At 41.0% G+C, this 21,794-nt stretch overlaps 1 protein-coding gene across 4 annotated transcripts; it reads left to right on the top strand.

Moving 5' to 3' along the window:
- Positions 1-351: 351 nt before the first annotated feature.
- nt5c2b (5'-nucleotidase, cytosolic IIb) lies at positions 352-20,906 on the top strand. 4 transcript variants are annotated; one of them, XM_055040940.1, is made up of 18 exons: positions 352-681; positions 2,157-2,276; positions 7,557-7,630; positions 12,068-12,185; positions 12,609-12,704; positions 12,810-12,901; positions 12,986-13,043; positions 13,641-13,734; positions 13,869-13,922; positions 14,045-14,128; positions 14,243-14,284; positions 14,401-14,508; positions 14,729-14,795; positions 14,901-15,071; positions 16,058-16,109; positions 16,459-16,519; positions 16,694-16,870; positions 17,575-20,906. In XM_055040940.1, exons 2-18 carry the CDS (start codon positions 2,176-2,178, stop codon positions 17,803-17,805), a joined length of 1,680 nt encoding a protein of 559 aa, XP_054896915.1. In that variant the 5' UTR covers positions 352-681; positions 2,157-2,175; the 3' UTR covers positions 17,806-20,906. The 4 variants fall into 4 exon arrangements, with proteins under 4 accessions (XP_054896915.1, XP_054896916.1, XP_054896917.1 ...); XM_055040941.1 differs by lacking the exon at positions 352-681 and adding an exon at positions 688-1,297; XM_055040942.1 differs by lacking the exons at positions 352-681; positions 2,157-2,276 and adding an exon at positions 6,736-6,838.
- The last annotated feature ends 888 nt before the right edge of the window (positions 20,907-21,794 follow it).

Here is a 21,794-nt window from a genome sequence, read left to right as displayed (position 1 = left end):
TTAAAAGTATTCTAATTTTCCAAGACACCATTTTTTGCTATTTTTTTATTATGATTATCTGTTTCTCGTTAATCACAAAAATAGCAAGAAACAAATTTTAGTATTATATCGCTTTTTGTTTCACTTTGTGAGTTGACTGGCAGGAAATATTTCACTTTTACACAATACTTTTTTAGACGTAATAATAGTGAATAATGGTGGTTTACTATGTCACATTACTTTTTCTGACTTCTACAAATTGGTATACACTAAAAACCCAGAATGAAATGTGTTCCATAGTCTTACTGATTTATTTATTTATTTGATAAATAAATAAAGAAAACGTTTGTGATCTGTGCCCTTCTTGCTGAAAGCCTCTTGTGACGCAGTCACGTGTCTCCGCCACGGCGGCCGGACGGGTCCGCCTCTTTGTGACACGCAGAAACAAGCGCCTCCCTCCGGCCGTCTCATAACAACAGCTGGCATCTCCCAGAGACCGCTGAGAGCTATCCGAGCTCGGACGCTGATATCTGCCCGGCTTTCCGCTGAGTCTCCGCCGCCGCCGCGCCTCCCAGCCCCCCGCTGTCAAGAGTCGAGCCGCTCCGAGAGAAATAAAACACCCGCTTTCTCCGACTTTGACGCGGCTCACAGCGCATGCTCAGACCAACGGACGGCCCATTGGTTTTATCCAGGAACTCGGAGGTGAGTGCTTGAAACGCGTCGGTTGTAAGGAGAAATCTGCTTAAGCTCTCTTCTTTGTGTTTCGTCAAGGGGCGATAGCGTGGCGCAGTTATGTGAAGCCCTGCTTCCTGTTGCCCTTTCAGTCTTTGTCAGTCAGGAAGAAGGAGAAAAACAAAAACAGCCGACGGTTGTTAGCCAATGTAATGAGATGCTTGGAGTCGCGGCGGACAAGGTGTTCTTTGCGGCTGTAGTTTTGAGCAGACAGTTTTCGACCGAAGCGCGTCCAGAACCGGAGACCTAAACAACTCGACCAGAGAGTGGGGGAAGAGTCCCCGAGAGGAGCTGACTTATCTGTCAAAGTCCATCAAATCAGGCCGTCACACAGACACTAGCTAAACAGCACGAGCATAAAAAAAGTCTCGCTGTGTTGTGTCGGACTATGGCGCGAGCTTTGCAGTGAGTTTTAATCAACAGGGGTCTTTGACAGGTCTTAAAAGTCGCTTCGAGTCCTGCTTCCATTTAACGTAAAAAAAGAAAAAGTAGAAGAAGGAGCAGCAGCTGCCTCTGCTCCTCCTTTCCTGCAGTACTCAGCTGAGGAAGAAACCGTGTCTGCAAGGGAAGCACAAACACAGCACTGGTAATTACAGCTAACAAAGTCAGCAAATTCACCAGACAGGTTTTTTTTTTAATCTATTCAGCCTCAACAATTTTCTAAAATCAATATTTAGTTTGGAATGTAATGACGGAGGATGTTTGAGATGAACAGGTTTATCTCCTGCCCTGTTCCTCATTCCCCACTCTTTCGCCATGCAGTCAGACGAGCTGCTGGAGTTTTCATTGATGGGAGTGAAGCAGCTTGTATCTCTGCACACTGCCAGTCAGCTGGCTACAACAAGCCTGCTACAGTTTCCCCTTTCTTACATGATGAAAGACAAATAGAGAGTTAGAGAGGTATGCTTTGATGCATACATATGGATAATCTTGAAATCTTATTAGTTTTGTTATATTCAAAACTAAAATCTTTAATAATTTTTTTTGTTGCTATTTTTCAGGTGTTTTAACATTCCTTCAAATAATAAATAAAATTTAGCAGATTCGACTTTAGAGAAAACATCAGTATTGGTCAGGAAAACCATAATCATTAATGTTATTTCATCCAATATTTTTGTTTGTGTCTAAATAGTAATAAATAAATTTTTATTGATTACCTCAGAAGTGATAAGAAGCATTTTATACTGCTCTAACTGCAGTAGCAGTACTTGCTACTTATTTACATTTAGTTAGACATCATACAGAATGTTTCACAGGAAAACATGGACAGAACAATTGCACAGAAAATGCTAAATGAACAATCATAAGTGTGCATGTAGAGACAGATGCAAGTAGTCTGGAAACATTAAATTAATACTTCAGTTTTAAAACAGCAATTGTGAATCAGACATAAATCCAGTTCTTTCAGAACTTTTCCCCACCTGCTTTTTTTTATTTTTCCCCAGACACTGACACATTTAAAAGATGATGACTTCATGGAGTGACAGATTGCAAAACTATGCAGACCTGCCAGCCAATATGGACGGCGTTGCCATGAAAAAGTACAGGAGGGAGCCCTACCACAGGTAAGGAGCTCATCTATGAATGACCTGGAGAACAACCAGGTAGAATGACAAGCATGGTACGAACTGTGGCGCTGTCAGCTTGTGATGGATAAGACTGACTGCACATTTATATTATGTTATCCTGAGATCTAGAATCCTCTGTATCTATTATCATGTTTCACAAAACTATTTTTGGGCAAACAAAAAATAAACTAAGCTATTTTATTGTGTTGTTTGGCAAATAACACTAATCAAGTCTTAATATGTGTGGAGAAGATTGAATCCCTCTTTACTGAGCGGCTGTGTTGACACGTTTTAAACAAGGGATAATCGAAAGTTTGTATTCTATTCTTATGTAAGAATTAACAATATTAATGCTTAAATTATAAGTGAATTATTCTTGCAGCAGGTCAGTAGTAAGGTTCAGAATCAACTTATTAGAAGTAAGACCAACCTTTTCTAATAATTAGATAAACTAAAAAACAAAATGTGAAGAAAAAAAAACACTTTATTAAACAGTTTAAAGACTGAACCTTTTTAGGTTTTTGGTGTCTGTTTAAAGAAAGAACTGGTGGCCTAATTTTGAGTAAGATGTCCAACAGTATTTTTGAATTAAAAAAAAAACAACACATGGGAGAAGAAAAGATCTGGAATTGAATCGGAGGAGAAAAATCTGAGTCCTTTTCAGACCAGAACCTGAACCAGAGCAGAATCATGGGTTTTCTTCTTCTGGCTGAAATGGTTTACTGGCAGAACCTCATTTGGATCACTGCCCAGCTGGATGCTCAGTTCAGAAATGGGGAATCTCACACAACCCAGAATAAACCTGCTGTTTATTCTGGGAAAGGCTCCCCAGACTGGTGGGTCGTGGGGCTGACGGGGTGTTTGAATGTCTTTAGGTTCCTCTCTCTGGATCACACTCAACTTAAAAAAAAAAAAATGTAAAAATGAAAAGTCTCCCCTGCATATATGTGCAGGAAACAATTTTTTATTTTTATTTTTTACCAGAATTCATATGGAAACACTGGACCAAAAAAATACATTGCTGATTGTGCACAAGAACTGTTACGCAACCTAATTGGATCGGGTCGAAAAAGACTGGCTCAGATTGGTTGACCACAACATCTTAATGGATTTTTTGGGCCCTTTTCTTCCTGTCTGTCTGAGCCAGAGCTCAGCTGCGTTCAGGGTTGGCAGGCAGAAGACATCACCAGGCCGTGGTGCGTTCACGAGTCATCAGAAAAATACAATTCTGCTACTTATTCCTCACCACCTTGTTTAGACTTCAGAGAGAAATTAAATAAATTTCTATTGAGATCTTCCTGATGTTATGGTGAATAGGGGTGCGCCAATAAATCTGCCGCAATTTCCTTAATTTTGGGAGGCTGGCGATCGGCCGACACCTGCCTGAGAAATTGATTTTATCTACCGACGCAAACGTCTGAAAATCAACCAAAGTCCTCTTTCGCTTTGCTGTGAGAGCAGACCGGCTTACAGAACCGCTCACCGGATCCGCATGAGCGGAGTTAGCAATAGTCACCTCCACTGACACCAGTGTAGCAACTTTCCAAAGAAAAGAGTTGACGGCAAAATTGTAATCACCACGTCAGGCTTCTTAAAGATCGGTGGTCAGCAAGAGCGCTGCAATCGGTGCACCCCTAACGGTGACACCATTTTAAAGTAGTAGAAGTAACTAAATGTATGTACAAGGTCACATATCAGGAGTTTGTATTTGCGTTCTGCAATTTGACTCTGGATGGTTAGAAAATGAATTTCTGAATGGTTTCTTGTCATTTTTAGAAGCTAATCTTCACAACGTTTGCTCATCGATTGCCCATTTTGAAATGGAACCATGTTTTTTTGTTTCTAGCGCATTCATTAGCATATAGAAAACCACTGCTTCCGTCATGTGGTAGGGGCAGCAAAACTAGAAGTCTGACTTAAAAGGCTGATGGAGGATTGATATAATTCCTGACGCGGAGAAGTAACAAGTCTGTGCTGCTCACTGGATGAAGTGTTTTTAAATGCAACGAGCCCACTCTGTGCTTTCAGAGTTTTTAAGTTGGTTCTGACTCAAGACACTCAAATACATGCTCTCAAGCTAAAAAAAAAAAGTTATATAGAAACATGCTCTTGTGGTCTGAGAACTCATCCACTGTGTAGAGTTTCTGTCAAACAAACTGGGTTATTGCCAGCTTTGATTGCACATTCAGTCACGTATTTCTTAAGGCCGGTTGTTTGACTTTGTGCAGCTTTTCGTGCTACCTGGTAGCAAATGTCGTCAGACTATTGGGCTCCAGGAAATTAATGCATGAATCAAAACTTTGCTGTCGGTCAGCAAATATGTCTTGTTGCAACTGGCAGTGAATTCAAATGAATCTGTCCTTTATTTTGTCCAATCGCTGTTGCCTCTGATAGTCTTCGCTCTGTGTGATGATGGAGGGGAGGGGGCAGGGAACTCGGCTTGTTGTGATGAAACATCCGTTCATGGTTACAGTATTTCACTGTGAGTGGCTGTTTAATGTTTAACTCGGAGGGTTGGGGGACAATGGGCGCTGTTGTTTCTCCCTGCCATCATATCATATCCCGTGCTCAGAGGGTTTATAAAACTGTCACTTATCTGTTGGGTCTGTGTGTCCTGTCGGGGCAAAGGTCGCTCGGTCCACGACCCCGCCCCTCCCATCAGACGCCTGTGCTTGCAAAACAGCCACAGGTGCTGTGCAGGACAGCAATTCCCCGCTCATTAATACGATACATTCGCATCGTATTAAGAAGTTCTTGATCAGTTCAAACATTTATGTAAGTGGGATTGTTTGTCACACGGAGCGAGGCCGGAGATCACATCACAACGGACGGATGACTTTGACCCGCACAGATAAAACTCCCAGAGTCCAATCGCCGTCTGCGTGAGATTAGCGAGGAGTGGAAAGAATCTGGCAGGGCGTCCCGCAGCTGCTTCCATCTACAGCTAAAGTAATTAAGGGCTTCTCTTGGATTCACGGCCCGTCGGAGATGTTTGTACGCCGTTGTCAGCAAGACCAAAGTCGAGGCTGACTACAGTAATCAAGTCGCCCACACCCGTTTTCAATATAGGCGAGCTCAGGAGGAGCATGGATTATCCTTTATGGCCGTTCATTGCCTCCCACCGCCCTCCGGCCAAAGGTTGCATATTAGATGTCATCCGCATAAAAATAGGAAAGATTAAGATTCAAATCCTTGGCTCAAAGTGACTTATAACCACCACAGCTCTCAGAAATGTTAAAAATAAAGTAGGACACTACTCTGATTGTTGATCAGTAAATACTAAAGTAATGAAATAAACAGTAAAGATTTAGCATTGTAATAATCAGGGGATAACATTTGTATACATTGTTACTTAAATGGACGGTGAATGATTTCAACTTTTTCAAGATAAAAGTTGAAATCAGGTTTCAACTTTTATCTTAAACTTAAAATCTAATCAAACATTGTTTTCAGTGTTTTTCCCCCTCTTGTTTATGCTTTGCCTAGAAGCTTTAAGCAGGGTTAAACAGTCTTTGGCAAAATTCTTTATGAAAAAATCTCTGGTTGTGACCTTTTTATTCCATTGGGTGTGATGAACAAGTCGACTGGTTCAGCTCTTTCCAGGTCAAAAGATGGGAACAATCTTAAAATCCCTTTATCTCCTGTTAGATTCAAAACTAATACATCTGACAAAGAGCTTGTGGCGCTTTATTTTTTTCTGTTTTATGTTTGTATTTTTCATAAAAAGAACAAAAAATAGGAACGGTCAGAAATGGAAGGACAGGTCAGGAGTACAAAAATAAAAGCCAGAAACTGGTGTCAGGCAGAAAAGGCCTGATTTTTCTTTTTTTTGTTTTTTTTTTTTTTTTTTTTTTTGTTTGTTTGTCTATGTAATAGCTACAAGTTGATCTTGTGACAGGGTTCTTTATTATTATTACTTCAAAATCCAGATTCTCCGAAATTAAAGTCTTCAAAAAGCAGAAATATCAGAGAATCAAGAATAAATGCTGCATTAACCCTCACATATAAACTAGACTACATCTATTTGAGCTACGTAATTCCCTGGGAAAAATTTTAGCGGATGTCTGTCAAAGTCTTCTGACAGTTTGGAGTGTGAATGATAAATGAGTCCAGAAGATGATTGATCTGAAGCTTACCTGTGTGCGTTCTGAGCCTCACCTGAGGAACGTGAGCAGCTGTCACCCGGGCCGCCGGCTCTCATGATCCTCCCTGACTTGGGATTATTCTGGATGTCTTTGAGGGGCAAACAAACATCATCGCACTGCTCAACAACAACCCCCCGACCCCGACCCCGACTGACAACAACAGAGAATGACGCAGAAGGGCCACAATCAGTTTTGCAACAAGTCAGAAAATTTCTGAATGACAAGAAAGCAAAGAGTGAGGGAGGGCGCCGGGGGGGAGTTTATTGTTCAGGGTGCCAGAGCTTCACCGTGCAGCTGGAGCAGATCAGACCAACGCAGAGGCAAACTGATGTTTATTTCACTCAGAATGCACTGCCAGTCGTGTCTTGGACTTCACTCTAAATGGGAGCTTGTTCACTACGGATCTGCTGCCAGGTATTTCACAACGGATTCTTGGATTTTCAACAGGATTATGTGATTTTTGACTGGGAATCACATAAGCACCGAGTCAGCTTTGAGGTTATAAGACCTCAAAGCAGTTATAGTTGTCTCTATAACTGGATTAAATCTCATTTCTGGCAGATTGAACTTTTGATTTGTTTGGTTTTCTGTAACGGAGATCTGTTGTATATTCAGCTAAATCAGAGTCGTTGAAGAGACAGGGGCTCTGTTGCCCTGACGTTAGCGGCATGGTTACGTAAACATGGCTACGTAAACATTGAGTTTCTACATTTGAAAGATGATTTCCTTATATTTATAAGGAAATACAATTGAAGCTGTCGTCCATTTTTCCTGGATTTCACACGATTAATGATTTTCTTCAGTTTCTGTAGTTTAAAAGTTGATGATGATGTTAAATTTATAGACCAAATGTTGCCAGATGCTCTCTGCTCCGTGTGCCAGAGAGCGTTACAGCCTTCCAAGAACAGCTGTTCTGATATGTTTTTCATACTTTTGCAATATTGTTTTCATGAGCAAAATCAAATCAAAATCACAGTAGTTTCTATAAAGTACGCCTCCACTGTGACTTTGGAAAATTGATGTGAGAAAATGCAGCTTTCTTGTAGAGTTTTTACACTTTCTAACGGTCCAATTGTTAATCATAGCAATGTAACTTACACGTTTCCATCATTTTGTCCATTTATTTCTTCAGAATCTTCGTCAATAGAAGCTTGGCAATGGAGAAAATCAAGTGCTTTGGTTTTGATATGGATTACACTTTAGCAGGTAAGTTGAATATTAATTGACGCGACTTATTTCCGTTCACAAAAGCAGGGATTAAAAAAAAAATCTGATCGACTATGAAGAAACTGCACTTAATATTTGGAAGTAAAAACCTCCTATATATTAAGTTTTTTTATTTTTAGTGTTGTTTAACTTTATATATTTGGATTTATTTTTAAGCCTATCCTTTGAAAATAAATAAAAAGATAGACTCTAGACAGTTTCACTGTGAATACTGGTTGAATTGATGAAGGTCCCCTCAGCTCCAGATCCTGGTGATGTATTAAATTCCAATATGCTGAGGATCAGAACAGGTTAGTTAAAGTAAGTTGAATAACTTATGGGCCAAGTGTTTCTCTTTATGCCCTACCTTGTTGTTCTCTGACTTCACTCCAGTTTTTTTGGACTCCACACGTCTAAAAATAAATGCTCGCCGCCTTTGAAAAGCGGGTCACATTTGTTTGTGGGGCTCAGCAGCGGTGGCTCCCCTGAGGTCGGGATTCACTCGCAGTTCCTGTGAGGCTCTGGAGGCCGCGTTTGGATAGCAGGAGATTTTCCAGATGCTCAGCTGTTGACGTGACTCAGTTTATGGGAGCTTGTTACCAAGTGTTAATGTTTGCTAGAAGTGTGGCTATCATGTATCTTCGGACAGTTTTCATCACTGAAGTGCCTCATCAGTTTCACTGAATAGCTGCTGCCTAACATCGCCACCGGATGACGGCAACAGGCTTTAACTGTTCATGTTTGCAACGCGTGTGAACAATGTTGTTTAAAGAGGCAGAAAGACGTATATGATTTGCACTCCAAACAGTTCTGATGTAACGTCTTCTTTTTTGGCGTTTATTGAATGTAGTGCAGCGAAAAGCATTTGCTCCCTTCCAGTTATTCCTTCTTTGCTTTTCTATCACGCTTAAATGTTTCCGAGCTTCAATCAAATTTTGATATCAGACAAAAATAACCTTAGAAAACAGGAAGGGTTTTCTAAGGCTAACCTGTAATAATTTAATTTATTGCAGGTTGTCCACATCTTTTAAAGTCTAGAATACATTGATCACAGGTCTTTAAGCAATGTTGTGATCTAACTACTAACAGCTTATGAAGTGTAAACTCATTAAAGTTGGATCAGCTGCATAAGGACCAGTGAGACGGTTCTTTACCAAACAGTCCAATGAGAAGCATAATTCAGTGTTATTTAAAGAGGACGCTGGAAAAGTAAATGCTTTTTGAGTCAAATATGGAAAATTACATTAAAATAGAAATGCAGAGTGTATGAACCTGTAGAAATTGGATTAGGATCCTCCTAATTGTCATTTTTCTTATATCTAAACTAAAAAAATATAACTTCTTATTGTAATTTTCTTAATTTAACATTTCAGTTTAAAGATAAATATTCCAAATATTCAATTTGTCTCTGGATTTGGTGACCAGTGTGAATGTGAATATTTGACCTCATTATGTAAAACATTGGACTAATTAGATTTCTATTGGCTGTATAGATTTGCCAGCTTTTATGCAAATGTTTAATATTTAAATTAACCAAAACTAAAAATCCCAGGTTCAACTTTTGAAACCTGTATTTATTTACTAATTATAAAAAAAATAATGTAACATCCAATATGTTTTATATAAACATTATCAGAACTTTTTTTGTATGTCTTACATAAAACTTTTTATTCTTACAAATTTGCTAAACCTCATGAAAAATTCGAACCTCGGCGAACTCTTAAGGGAACAGCCCTCAAACATCGCGTATTTGGTGACATTTTCTAAGCTAAATCAATATTAGACAGGTCAGCCTTGCTTTATCTGTGCGGCTAACGGGAGCACGTTAATAGCAGCAGGCTGGTGCAACAGTTGCACCAGCCTGTTTAGACCCAGATTGCATTGAGATGCTATCAGTTTTGTCCTAGTTTTCCAGCAGACTTTGGGCTTAATGTCGGCCCCCGAGGCGGTGCCGGAGTCTTCGTATTTTTCCACAGTGGGCCTCGCCGTGTCCTGATTCTAAAACCGAGGCTTTCATTTGCACACTGATGGAAACAGATAAATTAAGACCCATATTGTTAGCTCCTTAATATAGACGGTTATGTGACATGGTTCAGTCACTGTGTCCCCGTTTGGGAGGCTTGGATTAGGTTGTGTGTTTGAAGAGCGATGCGGGTTGTTTACCTTCTGGGTGAAGGGTGTGCGTTACATTCGGGCCCGAGCTGACCTGGCCTACAAAACCCAGAGGAGACAACACACTGCTCAACAATGGGAGCAGTGGGACTATAATTATCTGGCAATAATCTGATCAAGGACGTGATCTGACATATTTGTGAAGATGAAGTCATCTCTCTCTGTGGCTCTAGTTCTGTTTGAGTGTCCAAATGACAGCAGAAGAAATGTGAGCTACATCTGGTTAGCACAGACCTCAGGAGAGCAGAAATGCTACACTGTCAAGCACTCAAAAAGAAACAGTTATATAATAACGGGCGACACCCAAATCATGCAACCATGACAATTTTATTTATTAAAGGGGATCCAAAACAATCTGTCTCAAAGTAAGGAAAGTAGTCTTCTCCTGATCCTAGTAACAGGTTGCGATTAATGCCATGAAGTATTTTTACGTCACTGTTGAGGAGTTTTGGTCCTACTTTTCTTTGGAGAGTCACTTAACCAGGACCTTTCTGACCACGCGGAGCAGGCTAAGAAGAACCTCGTATTTCTTCAAAACATTGCAAAAAAAAAAAAAAAAAAGGATTCAGTAATCTGCATTGACTGCATTGCATTGATTATAATGTAAAGGGATTTAAATGCCTTTTGAAGTAATTAGAGGTTGAACCTAGCCTGTCCCTTGTTAAAAAGGGAGTATGTGTTTCATTTGAGTTATGGAGGTGTATAATTATGTTTCAAGTTTACAATAAAAAAACAAAACATAGTTGTGATAGATGGCCAGCCTGATTGGCCTTTCATTCAGCCAGGACTGATTGCACTGATGTGAGGGAACGAGCACACTCAGTGAAACCACTGAACTAAATACAGCGAGTGATGATGGCAAAGGTGACTGAGGGGAAACAGCTCTCAAAATAGATGTTTTTTTTTTTTTCTTTGTTGTTTCCTGTTTTGCTTTGTACCTCAGACTTTCAAGAGGATTACGACAAGTGAGCAAAAAGGAGTGGATTGGGATGTTAGCAGCAACAGCTCTGGGCAGTGAGCCCAAAGCCTCAGTTTACTGTGAGAAAAACAGAGGAGAGGAGGGGGGAGCCGAGCTGCAACACAGTGCATGATTATAATGCAGGAGCAGGCTTGTTCTTACGGAGAGTTTTACTTCACCCAAAAATTAGCTAGTTTTCTTCAGCTCAAATCATTTTTTTAGCTTGCCGCTGTGTGTTTTTTACAGAACACTGCAGATGTTTTCCTGTTTTGTCCGCTGTTTGCTGTCCTCCTACTTTACTGTCCCCTTAAGAATCATCAACCAGTTCAGCTCCCCTGGGTCCTCCCTGCGCCCCACTGGGAGGCCGACAACACAGACGACATTCTTTCTTGCGTATTTATAACTGTACAAATTCCTACTTTTTTCCCCCCAGCCTAAGAAGGCATTTTAATCTTGTGCCAGCCTTTTCTTAGCATCAGCCTATGTTTATATTTCCAGAGTATGGCGTAAATACCGAATCCGGGCGACGACGAGGAAGAGCCTCGTCAGTCTCCGCAGAGCTCTTATGAACTGCAGCTGAAATTTTAAGGCCTTATTATTTTCACACTTGATCAGCTTTCTTTACGGGGCTGTGTGCTGTACGTTCGAGCTGGCAGAAAATGAAGAGTGGCCGTCTGGAGGGGGAGGGTCCGCGAGAGAGTGAAAAACAGAATAACGGCATTAGACTCTGTCTTTTGGGCATAAGTTAAAATTGGAGACATGGTATCAGGACTGAAATTATTAATTGTGATGAGTCACCTATTGACCTCATTGTCAACTGATTTAGTAATTGATTAATTGTATGAGGCACGTTTTCCCATCCAATTATTAATCAGTTAAACGATAAAGCAGAGGTCTCCTGCAAGCTAAACAAGCTACAATTGTTTTGGGAGCTTCTTTAGCCAAGCACAGCCTTAGCCATGCTCAGCATCTTCTTTTTAATTTCAAGCTTATCTTGACAGTATTCTCTCACCACCTACTGGTGTAGCATTGGCACTACAGCAGTCTTAGTTAAATATGTTTTCAGTCCAAACCTCAGTCAGACAAATTTTGTTTTTTAGCCAGAAAGCTAAATAACTTTTGTTAGATTCATCACTTTGATGAGACATTAAAAGACTATTAGTATCAAAGTTTCAGTTCATAGTTACATAACTAAAAAGATGTTGCTGATAGAAAATTAAACACAAACCTGTTTCCGCTTCTGTTCAATAGAACTGCAACTCTATTGAAATGTGTTAAACTAAATATTTGTGTGTTTTGATTTTTAGTCTACAAGTCACCTGAGTACGAGTCATTGGGCTTTGAGCTGACGGTAGAAAGGCTGGTGTCCATTGGTTATCCCCAGGAGCTGCTCAGCTTCGTCTACGATCCTTCATTTCCCACCAGGTCAGACCAAACTGGACACAGCAAGAGCTGTTCTGACACTGATGGCCGACCCATTCATCCACTTTTTCCTTAAATACTGAACGGTTCCTGTGAAAATGTAAAATGAGATGTTAAGTAAGGCATTGTTCAAGTCCCACCACATATTCTTCAAGCTTCATTTTGCAGCAGAACTTTCCAAAACTTGTAATCTTCTTTTGCAATTTAACTTGGTTTAGCTTTAAACTCCTCCACAGACTCTCTGTGTGTGGGTGTCTGATTAAAAGGGGCTGACCAGAAGTGCATTTTTCATATTTTCAGCTGTAGCATTTCTTCCATTCATGTCATTCCCTGCTGCATCACAATTATTCATTACTTGCTGATTTTCTGTCAGAAAAAGTCCCAATAAAGTAAAGTGTGTGGCTTTTGTTCCCCCTTCCTGTTCAGAGGCCTTGTGTTTGATACCATGTATGGAAACCTACTGAAGGTTGATGCTTATGGCAACATCCTGGTTTGTGTCCACGGGTTTAACTTCCTCCGAGGGTAAGCTGGTTTTCTTTCTGCATCTCAGAAACAAATTATATATATATAAGTAAATATATTTTTCTTTTCTCTCTCTGTCTTTCTCTTTGTTTTTTATTCTCCCAGTCCTGATATCCGTGAACGATACCCCAACAAGTTTATCCAGAGGGACGACACAGAGCGCTTTTATATCCTTAACACACTCTTCAACCTGCCAGGTAAGGTTGGTGGAGACTGCTCTGGAAAATTTACACCTAAGCAAAACTCCGACTTAATTTCATTTTATTTTATTCTTTTTAAAGAAACCTACCTTTTTGCTTGTCTTGTGGATTTCTTCTCCAACTGTGACCGATACGCAAGGTAAGAACATCTCTGCCAGGTTACATGTCGTGCAACAACAAGTTTCTGAGTTCTGCATGTTGACACAAAGACATTTGCAAGCCACACGGGGGCAAGAGCAAATGGCCTGAAGCATGGGAGTGTCCCGGTGTCCTAAAGGCTAATGTCAGCTAATTCTTAATAAATGGTTTCCTCATGGGACTTCAGTCAGACCTGTTTATTTTTAATATTTTTAATACCAGATAGTAGGCGCATGGATCTTTGTCAGATTAATAGCAGTCAAAGGAAATCTCACTAACTATCCACATAAAATGAAATAATCTTCCATAATCTTTTTAGCACTTCTGTAAAGGAGGATTTATGGCCTGTAATTGATTTTTAATTTCTTTTGAGAATGTAATCTGGAATGGCTGCATGTCCTTTGTCCTCTGAAACCTGGTTGTTGGTCTTTTAGGGGGAGAATGCTTTCCTGTTTGGCTGGGGACCCTCCAACAAGGGAAGGCTATCCCATTTAAAAGCAAACAAAAAGCAACAAATGTCATGTTTTTAAAGACTCTCTGTAAAGATATGGCCTGTCCGACGGCTGTGCGCGTGTCTCTCTTTCCCCCTCCTCCCTAGCTGTGAAACGGGCTTCAAGGATGGCGACCTCTTCATGTCCTACAAGAGCATGTTCCAGGACGTTCGGGACGCGGTGGACTGGGTTCACTTCAAGGTAAAGTTCATGCAACCATTTATTTATTTATTTAGGTAACATTATTATGGTGTGGAACCTCCCTCACCCCCCAAAAAAAAAGTCCAGCGTGCCAGAACATGCTGAAAATTACATATTCTTTTGTTTTCTTTCAGGGAACGCTGAAGGAGAAAACCGTGGAAAACCTGGAGAAATACGTAGTGAGAGATGTGAGTACTTTGCATGCAGCAGGTGTCCTCTGCTGTGAGAGCCACACACACTGTGTCACATTCTTTGTGAAGATGCTTAAAGCTATTTTCTCTTTTTTTTCTCTCTTCTCTGTTCCCATCAGGGGAAGCTCCCACTTCTCCTGAGCCGGATGAACGAAGTGGCCAAGGTTTTCCTGGCTACCAACAGCGACTACAAATACACAGACGTGAGTGCCAACAGTTTCGACGAAAACAACCGAAATTATTTTTTTCATTGTTCAGTTAGTTGTTATTCAATTTTTGATACGGGCGATTTACATCCAAACACTTTTTCCTCACAGAAAATTATGACTTACCTGTTTGACTTTCCCCACGGCCCAAAGGTAAGATCAGTTTTACTGAAATTGCAGGTAGAAAGTGAAGAACGTGTCACTTTATTGTAGTTTTTTTTTTTTTTTTTTGGTAACTCGTGGTTTGTTTGGGTTTCCACCCTCCACAGCCCGGTACCGCTCACAAGCCCTGGCAGTCCTACTTTGACCTGATCCTGGTGGACGCCAGGAAGCCCGTCTTCTTCGGGGAGGGAACCGTTCTCAGACAGGTCGACACGGTGAGCGGACACGAAGCAGGACGTAGACTCTGTGGCCACGTCAAATCGTCCTCAGCGTTTGGACAACTTATAATTTTTCAAAGCGTAAAAATAAAGTCGAAGCGATAACGGTTAACGCAATTTGCGTCCAACCGCGAAAGAAATCGATGCAGTCGTTAACTTTACAAAAACGGATGTGTTTAGTCTGATGAAGATTTTTACTTGGGCCGTTTTAATCCAGACCACAGGACGTCTAAAGATCGGAACCTACACAGGACCTCTGCAGCACGGCATAGTGTACTCAGGAGGTGAGATGAGCATGCCTTCAATTTCTCAGTGTTACTGCCGATTACTTCTTATTTTTAGCAGTTAAGGGCCGGAGGTGTAATTAAGGAACATGTTATTTCCCTAAGGTTCCTCCGACATTATGTGTGACCTTCTGGGGGCCAAAGGGAAGGACATTTTGTACATCGGGGACCATATCTTCGGAGACATCCTCAAGTCTAAGAAGCGTCAGGGCTGGAGAACGTTCCTGGTGATTCCTGAGCTGGCCCAGGAGCTGCACGTTTGGACCGACAAGAGCTGTAAGAGAGAAACGCTGTTTGAATTTCATCTTTTGGTAGCATGAGAACCTCAAAATAAGACAGAATCAGGCCTGAGTCAAAATTCCTAGACAACCTCAAAGAGCCAGGAGGTGTCGGCTACAATATCTTTATTTGATTTGAGTAATCAAAACTCACTATAAAACCAATAATGCTAAGTAAAAGTTGATTATGTCAAGCTGGAAAGTTTTGCATCATTTTTTAAAATTTAATTCAACCAAGACTGAAGATGACCAAATAATACCAAATTATTTTTTAATATAACTGTATAAAAATAAAAGAGAAACTGTCACACACTGTTAAACTTAGAAACCTTTAATATGAAATGTAATAACCAAAACGTCACAGCCCTGGTGACGTTTTGGTCACCAGGTCTGTGTTTGCACCACATTTACTGGGTTGCAATATTTAAACATAAATAACGTTAGAAACGTATTTTGACAAATAAATTACAAACCAGAGACTTATGTAGAAAAATCTTTACGGGTCAAAGTTTTAAAATACTTTGATAGTTGCTGAAAATCAACTATCAAACCTACACAGGTTTGATAGTTGATTAGATTTTAATAATGTTTTACCATAAATCACATTTGTTGTTTCAAATAATAAACTAGAGTCACTTCATGGCAACAACTTAGCAGGTTAGAGATTAAAACGGTTTATTAGTTGATTCATTTGTTTAGGACTTTCCAGATATTTACATTTTTGTCACTGTGTTTTGCTTAAAATGTTCTAACACTTGATATTGTTTTGTTAAATGTTTTTTTACTCATTAATATTTTTAATCACCATGTTTGGCTCTAATGCTAGTTTAAAAAAAAAAAAAAGGATTTTATTTTTTGTTAAGAACACATTTTTGTTTGCGGGGGATTTTGTCATGTGACGTTACTGGAGACGAATCGAAGGGTTAAATGTGCAGGGCCACATCCTCGTCGCTGACACTTTGCTTTTCCTTTTATGTTTCGCAGCGCTATTTGAGGAACTTCAAAGCCTGGACGTTTTCTTGGCAGAGCTTTACAAGTAAGAGCTGCTCCCCCTTTGGCCCTCTTTTCGTCCACTTCCTGTCCTCCATCACACCCCGCTGTCCTCGCGTCCGGGCCGACCACACTGCCGGCTCTGCTGCACTTTGCTCTCCGCAGCCCGTGTGAAGGCATGCACACCGAGAGAACAACGGGGTCAATAGGGTGAAGTGCGGAGGGGTCGGCCCACGCAGGCCACCTGATAACCACATTTACTGACCGTATTTATAGCTCGCTGTTACACCGCCTCTCTGACTTCCTACATGTCAGCGAACTGATATGCGTTTCCGCCCCGCGCCCCCTAACCTCCTCGCCCTGAACTCATCGTCTTTCTCCTCCTCTTTCCTCAGACATCTGGACAGCAGCAGCAACGAGAGGCCCGACATCAGCACTATTCAGAGAAGAGTCAAGGTACAGCCTGTGTTGCTGTTTTAAATCACTGCGCCACCTTTGTTCCCAAGCTTTTGACACCAGCTGGAGAGTTTCTACGCCGTCCTCCAACCTCCCAACAGCTCCTCACATTGTGTCAGTTTGGCCGATTCGGAATAAAAGCGCTGTTCCTTCTCACCCGTTTCCTCTTTTCAGAAAGTCACGCACGACATGGACATGTGCTACGGCATGATGGGGAGCCTCTTCCGCAGCGGCTCCAGACAGACTCTGTTCGCCTCCCAGGTGATGCGTTACGCCGACCTGTACGCCGCCTCCTTCATCAACCTGCTGTACTACCCCTTCAGCTACCTGTTCAGAGCCGCGCACGTGCTGGTGAGTGTCTGTAAGGTCACACTCCAGGCCAACGCTTCACTTCACCGGATGCAAAACGTTCTTGTGGAGTTTAAGCTCCAATAGAAGCTGAATTTTGTGTTGTCAGGACTTTGTTTTGATCTCTGTGTAGGATTTAAGCACTTAATTTGAGCAAGAAGGTCAATTACCTTGAAACAGACAGATTTGATCAATGTGATGAATATTTTTATCCTGATTATTATTATTGCTATTCTTGATCTGTATAATTGAAATCATGGGTTTATATTTGAAATGTTAGTTATTGAAATTGGGGCATTTTTTTCTTCTTCTTTTGTTAAATTTGTGTTTTTTTTTCTTAGGCCAGTCAGGTGTATAAAGTGGACATGAGAAAATTTTCAAGACATAAAATAAGAAGAATAAGAAAAATAGCATCTCTCGAAGTAATGCAGAACAACTGCGACGTTAGGAATTGATGAATAAATAAGTATAAAAAACAGCTCTGAACAACAAGAGCTGTTGCTCAGGGAAACAGCCCTTGTTAATAATAATAAATGATATTGTTTAATAGAAAACTGAAACCGTCTTCTTTAGCTTATTTGTATTGTTTTCAATCGCAAAATGTTTTTAGACTTTCCCGACGAACCACGAGCGAACCCCGGACTTTAAGCGTCCGTTCGCCATAACTCGCTCATTTCGCCATTAAACATTTGCCCGATGTCCCTCAGATGCCCCACGAGTCGACGGTCGAGCACGCCCACGTGGACATCGACGTGGAGTCGCCGCTGGCCACGCGCAACCGCACCCAGTGCAACGACTGCAAGGACCTGGAGTGCAAACGCAACCACCTGACCCGCTCCTTCAGCGAGATCAAGCCTCCCAACCTGTTCCCCCAGACGCCCCAGGAGATCACTCACTGCCACGACGAGGATGACGACGAGGAGGAGGAGGAGGAGTAATAAAACACCCTGCAGAGTTGAGCCGTGTTCCTGTTCCCCGTCGCCTTACGTTTCCTTACAGAGTCGAATGGTGATCTCCAGACGGGAAAGAGAAACGCCTCCTGTGTGCGTTTGTGTGTACTTGCATTCACTGTCGATGTAAATCGATGCACACGGACACAGAAACACTCACACACACGCGCGCACACACACACACACTCGGGAGATTTCTAAAACTATATATATATTGAAAGAACCATTGGGAGGATCACACACGTCTGTCAGAAGATTAACACGCATGCTCGACTCTCAAAACGGGGGGGGAAAGCCACCCTGAGCAATCATCTCCTGAAACGCTAGTTTTTAACGTATTTTTATAACCAAATAATGTTTATGCTGTAATCCTGCAAATACGATTTTTATACCATACCTCTAACTACGAGACAAGCTAACTGGGAATGCGCGGGAAAATCGTCTTGAGTGTTGAAAACAGACATTTTCCTGCTGTTTGGGAACAACGTTCAGCTTTTTAATCCGTTTAGCTTGTTTTCTAGCCCATGCATGACGGGATGCATCTTCCCCATTGGCCAGTAGGGATCGGTTTTCCTAAACCTCAGGATCTCAGTGTGCATCCGGTTCAGTGGCGAGTTGAGGACTTAGTACTGCAGCCTCTGTAGGAGCCCTGACATACTGTAGCGGTTATGTAACTCGCCACATAACAAACGACTTGTTATAGCTGCGTCACAGCAAGCAGGCTGACCTGCACCGTTTCATTTTAGTTTGGTGTTTTTGGACGATGAAGTTTGAGCATCGTATCACACTATCGGGGATGTTGATGAGAAAAGTGGGACGGACTCGCTGGGAGTGAAGGGATTTTTTTTAATTTTGTTTTAAGCTGCCTAGTTGTGAAGTTCTTCAGTGTATGAAGGTGCTTTTAAGGATGTTTTTATTGTCACATATGCGGAGTCCTCAGCATTAGTTATTGAAGTAAACATGCAGGCGGTGTGTGTTCAGTATTCCTCAGTCTGCCCAGTAACACTGTGGACATAGTTCAAGCTGCTGTAGTTGATTTTAATTATTAACAAAAAGAGACCAGACTCTTAAGAAGTATTATCCCTTACTAGCATTGCTATTTTAACGTGTGTAATCTTTCGTTGGGAAAAATATACTTAAAAAAAAACAACTATGTTTCCGTTATGATTCAAATGCAGTTTTACACAAAGATTTTTGGTTTTGTTCCCTTAAGAGCGACATAGTTGGCTGTGTGACTCTGCAGCGTCAGCAGCTTGAAGCCCAGAAGCTCGTCCAGCTTCAAGCACCAGATCACTGCAGCCGCCCAACTGAACATCAAACTAAATGTTCAGTTTCCCTGGTTTCACAGATTTCATTCAAATCAACATATTTGGCTTCGTCTGACCACCTTATTCCTCCGTCCTGCGACGCGTTTTTAAATTCTGATTCTTCGGCCGCTTTAATCTTGATTTCTCATTGGCTGGCAAATAAGTCTCTGATCGCAGGAGTGTCTCGTCTTCATAATGTGATTATCGGCCGTCGCCACCGTTTCCCCCCCAGAATAAGGTGGAGAAATTTCTCCCAACTGCAAATAAAGAAAAATGGTCATTTCCAACATTTACTTGCGGAGAATGAGGTTGATTTGGACCTTGAATTCTTCCGATTAAACGAGTTCGTCTTGAAATAACACAATGCTGCCGATTAGAGCCGAGGAGTCACTGCTTGGTGGAAAATACCAGATTGTTTTTGTTATTTTACTGTAATAAGTTATTTTACCCCCAGTGGGAAATGTGTTGATTTAAGCAATAAGATGCCGTTTAATGTCCAAACATGGTGATAATATGAAGTTTCTGTATTTTGATCGTTTCAAAACACCTGTGATCCACTGATCTGAACTGAAACTATGACTAAAAAACTATAGATGAGTTTTTTTTTTTTGTGGGATGCTGGGTAACCGTATCACAGCTTCTGGAGATTTTTTTTTATTACATGACATTGCTGACTAGATGCTAAATCTCCACTGACATTTTTCTCCAGGGATTTTGCTCATTTTTACTCCACAGACAAAGAAAAATGAAAAAATCTTCAGCGGTGATCAGATTTGATTCGTTTTGCTCGCAGAGGGAATGTGTTGCTGGGAAAAATAAGCTTTCAGGGTTTTAAACCTGAGGTTTCACTGGGTTAAAAACGGTGTCGGCGTTCATGTGTGTGTTGAAACGGACTGCCTGAACTTCATTTTTCCTTTCCTGATGGGCTACGTTTTCCGGTTTTATTGAAATTGTACAGTCTGATCATTTTGTCCAGGAAAGGAAAGGTACATGCCGTTTGTCTTTTTTTTTCATATTTGGTTTGGTTTGTGTTGGAGGGATGTGAATGTTTTCGGGGGGGTTTTTTAGCCTAAAGTGTCACTACTTTATTTGAGTTTGATAGGAAAGATTACAGCTGTTTGTCTTCTTTTTTTTTTTTTTCTTACAAAGAAATCTTTTGTGTTTTCATGTTTTCATCTTTGCAGAAGTGCGCATGTTGCAGAAGGCAGCTGTAAAGCTAATGAAGAAAGTTGCATAAGCCGCATATTTATACATGCAGTCGGTGTCCATTCTGACTCGACGGTTATTTCCTCTCTGGAAAGGAAACGTTGAAGGTTTTCCCTGTGTGTCAGCGTAGTTTACACTCATGAAACGCAGCAAACCTGTACAGAAAATCTTAAGTCAGAGGAAGTGGGGTTAGCATGAAAAGTACAATTACTATATTAGCTGAGGTTTTTATTTTTCTAAATAAGTATTTTTAAATGGTCTTGGTTTACAGAACTGTAGATAGACCTTTTTTATTTTATTCAAAATAACGTTTGATTTTCTTTTTTTTTTTTTAACCCTACCACTTAAGTGTAACATTCAGACCTTAATAACAGCCTTGTGAAGAGCATTACCCTGTAGGTTTTTTTTCCATCCTTGTTGCTCTGAAACATTAACAGCCTCCTCACGTTTTCTCAGCTGTCCTTTTTGTTTTTATGCTCATCAGATTATGAACAGTGTTTGTTTCCTGAAATGTTCCTTTAGACTGTACAATGAAATCATTACATGGAAATCTAGAATAAAGATAGTTTTTCATAATTTGTGGTTCTGGTTTTGTCGGCCGTTGAGGAAATGTTGCTCTTCATGCTCAGCGGATGCAAGGGGGCTGACTGGACAACAGCGGCCGCTTCTTCAACCATGTGAGGGCGATTCAGACTGCGGGAGTGTCAGCTGTTCTGTTCTGTCTCACAGACACTTTAGTGCAGTGCACCAGCATCCACTGACTCGGCATTTTATTTCTGCTGAGTCAGCAGAACCTGAAGTCCCAAAGAGAGCCACCCAAATGAGATTGACAAACAAATATGGTCAGACCATTTTAGAGCTCTGAAATCGACGCCTTGGCGCCTTCTGATCTCGCACAAATTAGATTTATGACAAAGGGAAAACAGAAACCATCTCTCCCAAGACGCCGCCGGATTTGCACAGCCCAAACCACAAAAGGACAACTCCTGTTTGGTCTGTTAATCATTCGCTTTTTTTATTAAACCACCAGCTGAAAGAGGCAACAGGGAATGTTGTGTTCAGGTAGAAGAATCAGAGCGGGTAAAAACACACCTTCACAGCATTCACACAAAGGATGGAGATGGCAGCTTGAGACAAAGGAGGATGCACATTTTCTATGTTATGGAGTATTAATATGAACCCCGTCACAGCTGATGCCCCAACACTGTTTCCTGTTGTGCGTTCATAAAAAAATTATATATATATATATTTTTAAATGTTGCAGCCAAACATTGTTTTGTCTCAGGGGGAGCGACTGTTCCAGCAGAGCAGCACTTTCAAGTAAACAACAATAATAATAGTTTTAAAAAAACACACACACACACAAAAAAACAGTGAGCACAGCTGCAAACTTATGAAACTGGAGGGGAACCAATGGGTGGACTGTTCTGCCTCATTTCCCAGGCCATCTCACACACACGTTGA

Source organism: Poeciliopsis prolifica, unplaced genomic scaffold, assembly GCF_027474105.1.
Source record: "Poeciliopsis prolifica strain line A6 unplaced genomic scaffold, Auburn_PproV2 SCAFFOLD016, whole genome shotgun sequence".
In the NCBI taxonomy this organism is placed as follows: Eukaryota; Metazoa; Chordata; class Actinopteri; order Cyprinodontiformes; family Poeciliidae; genus Poeciliopsis; species Poeciliopsis prolifica.
The sequence above is the reverse complement of the archived record's forward strand: the minus strand, read 5'-3'. Positions and strand labels throughout refer to the sequence as shown.

Bases quoted from the DNA above. Each gene is read 5' to 3' on its own strand.
- nt5c2b (XM_055040940.1), top strand. From the start codon at position 2,176: ATGATGACTTCATGGAGTGACAGATTGCAAAACTATGCAGACCTGCCA. The intron at 7,631-12,067 runs GTAAGTTGAATA...TTTGATTTTTAG, and splicing joins TATGGATTACACTTTAGCAG to TCTACAAGTCACCTGAGTAC. The intron at 13,044-13,640 runs GTAAGAACATCT...CCTCCTCCCTAG, and splicing joins AACTGTGACCGATACGCAAG to CTGTGAAACGGGCTTCAAGG.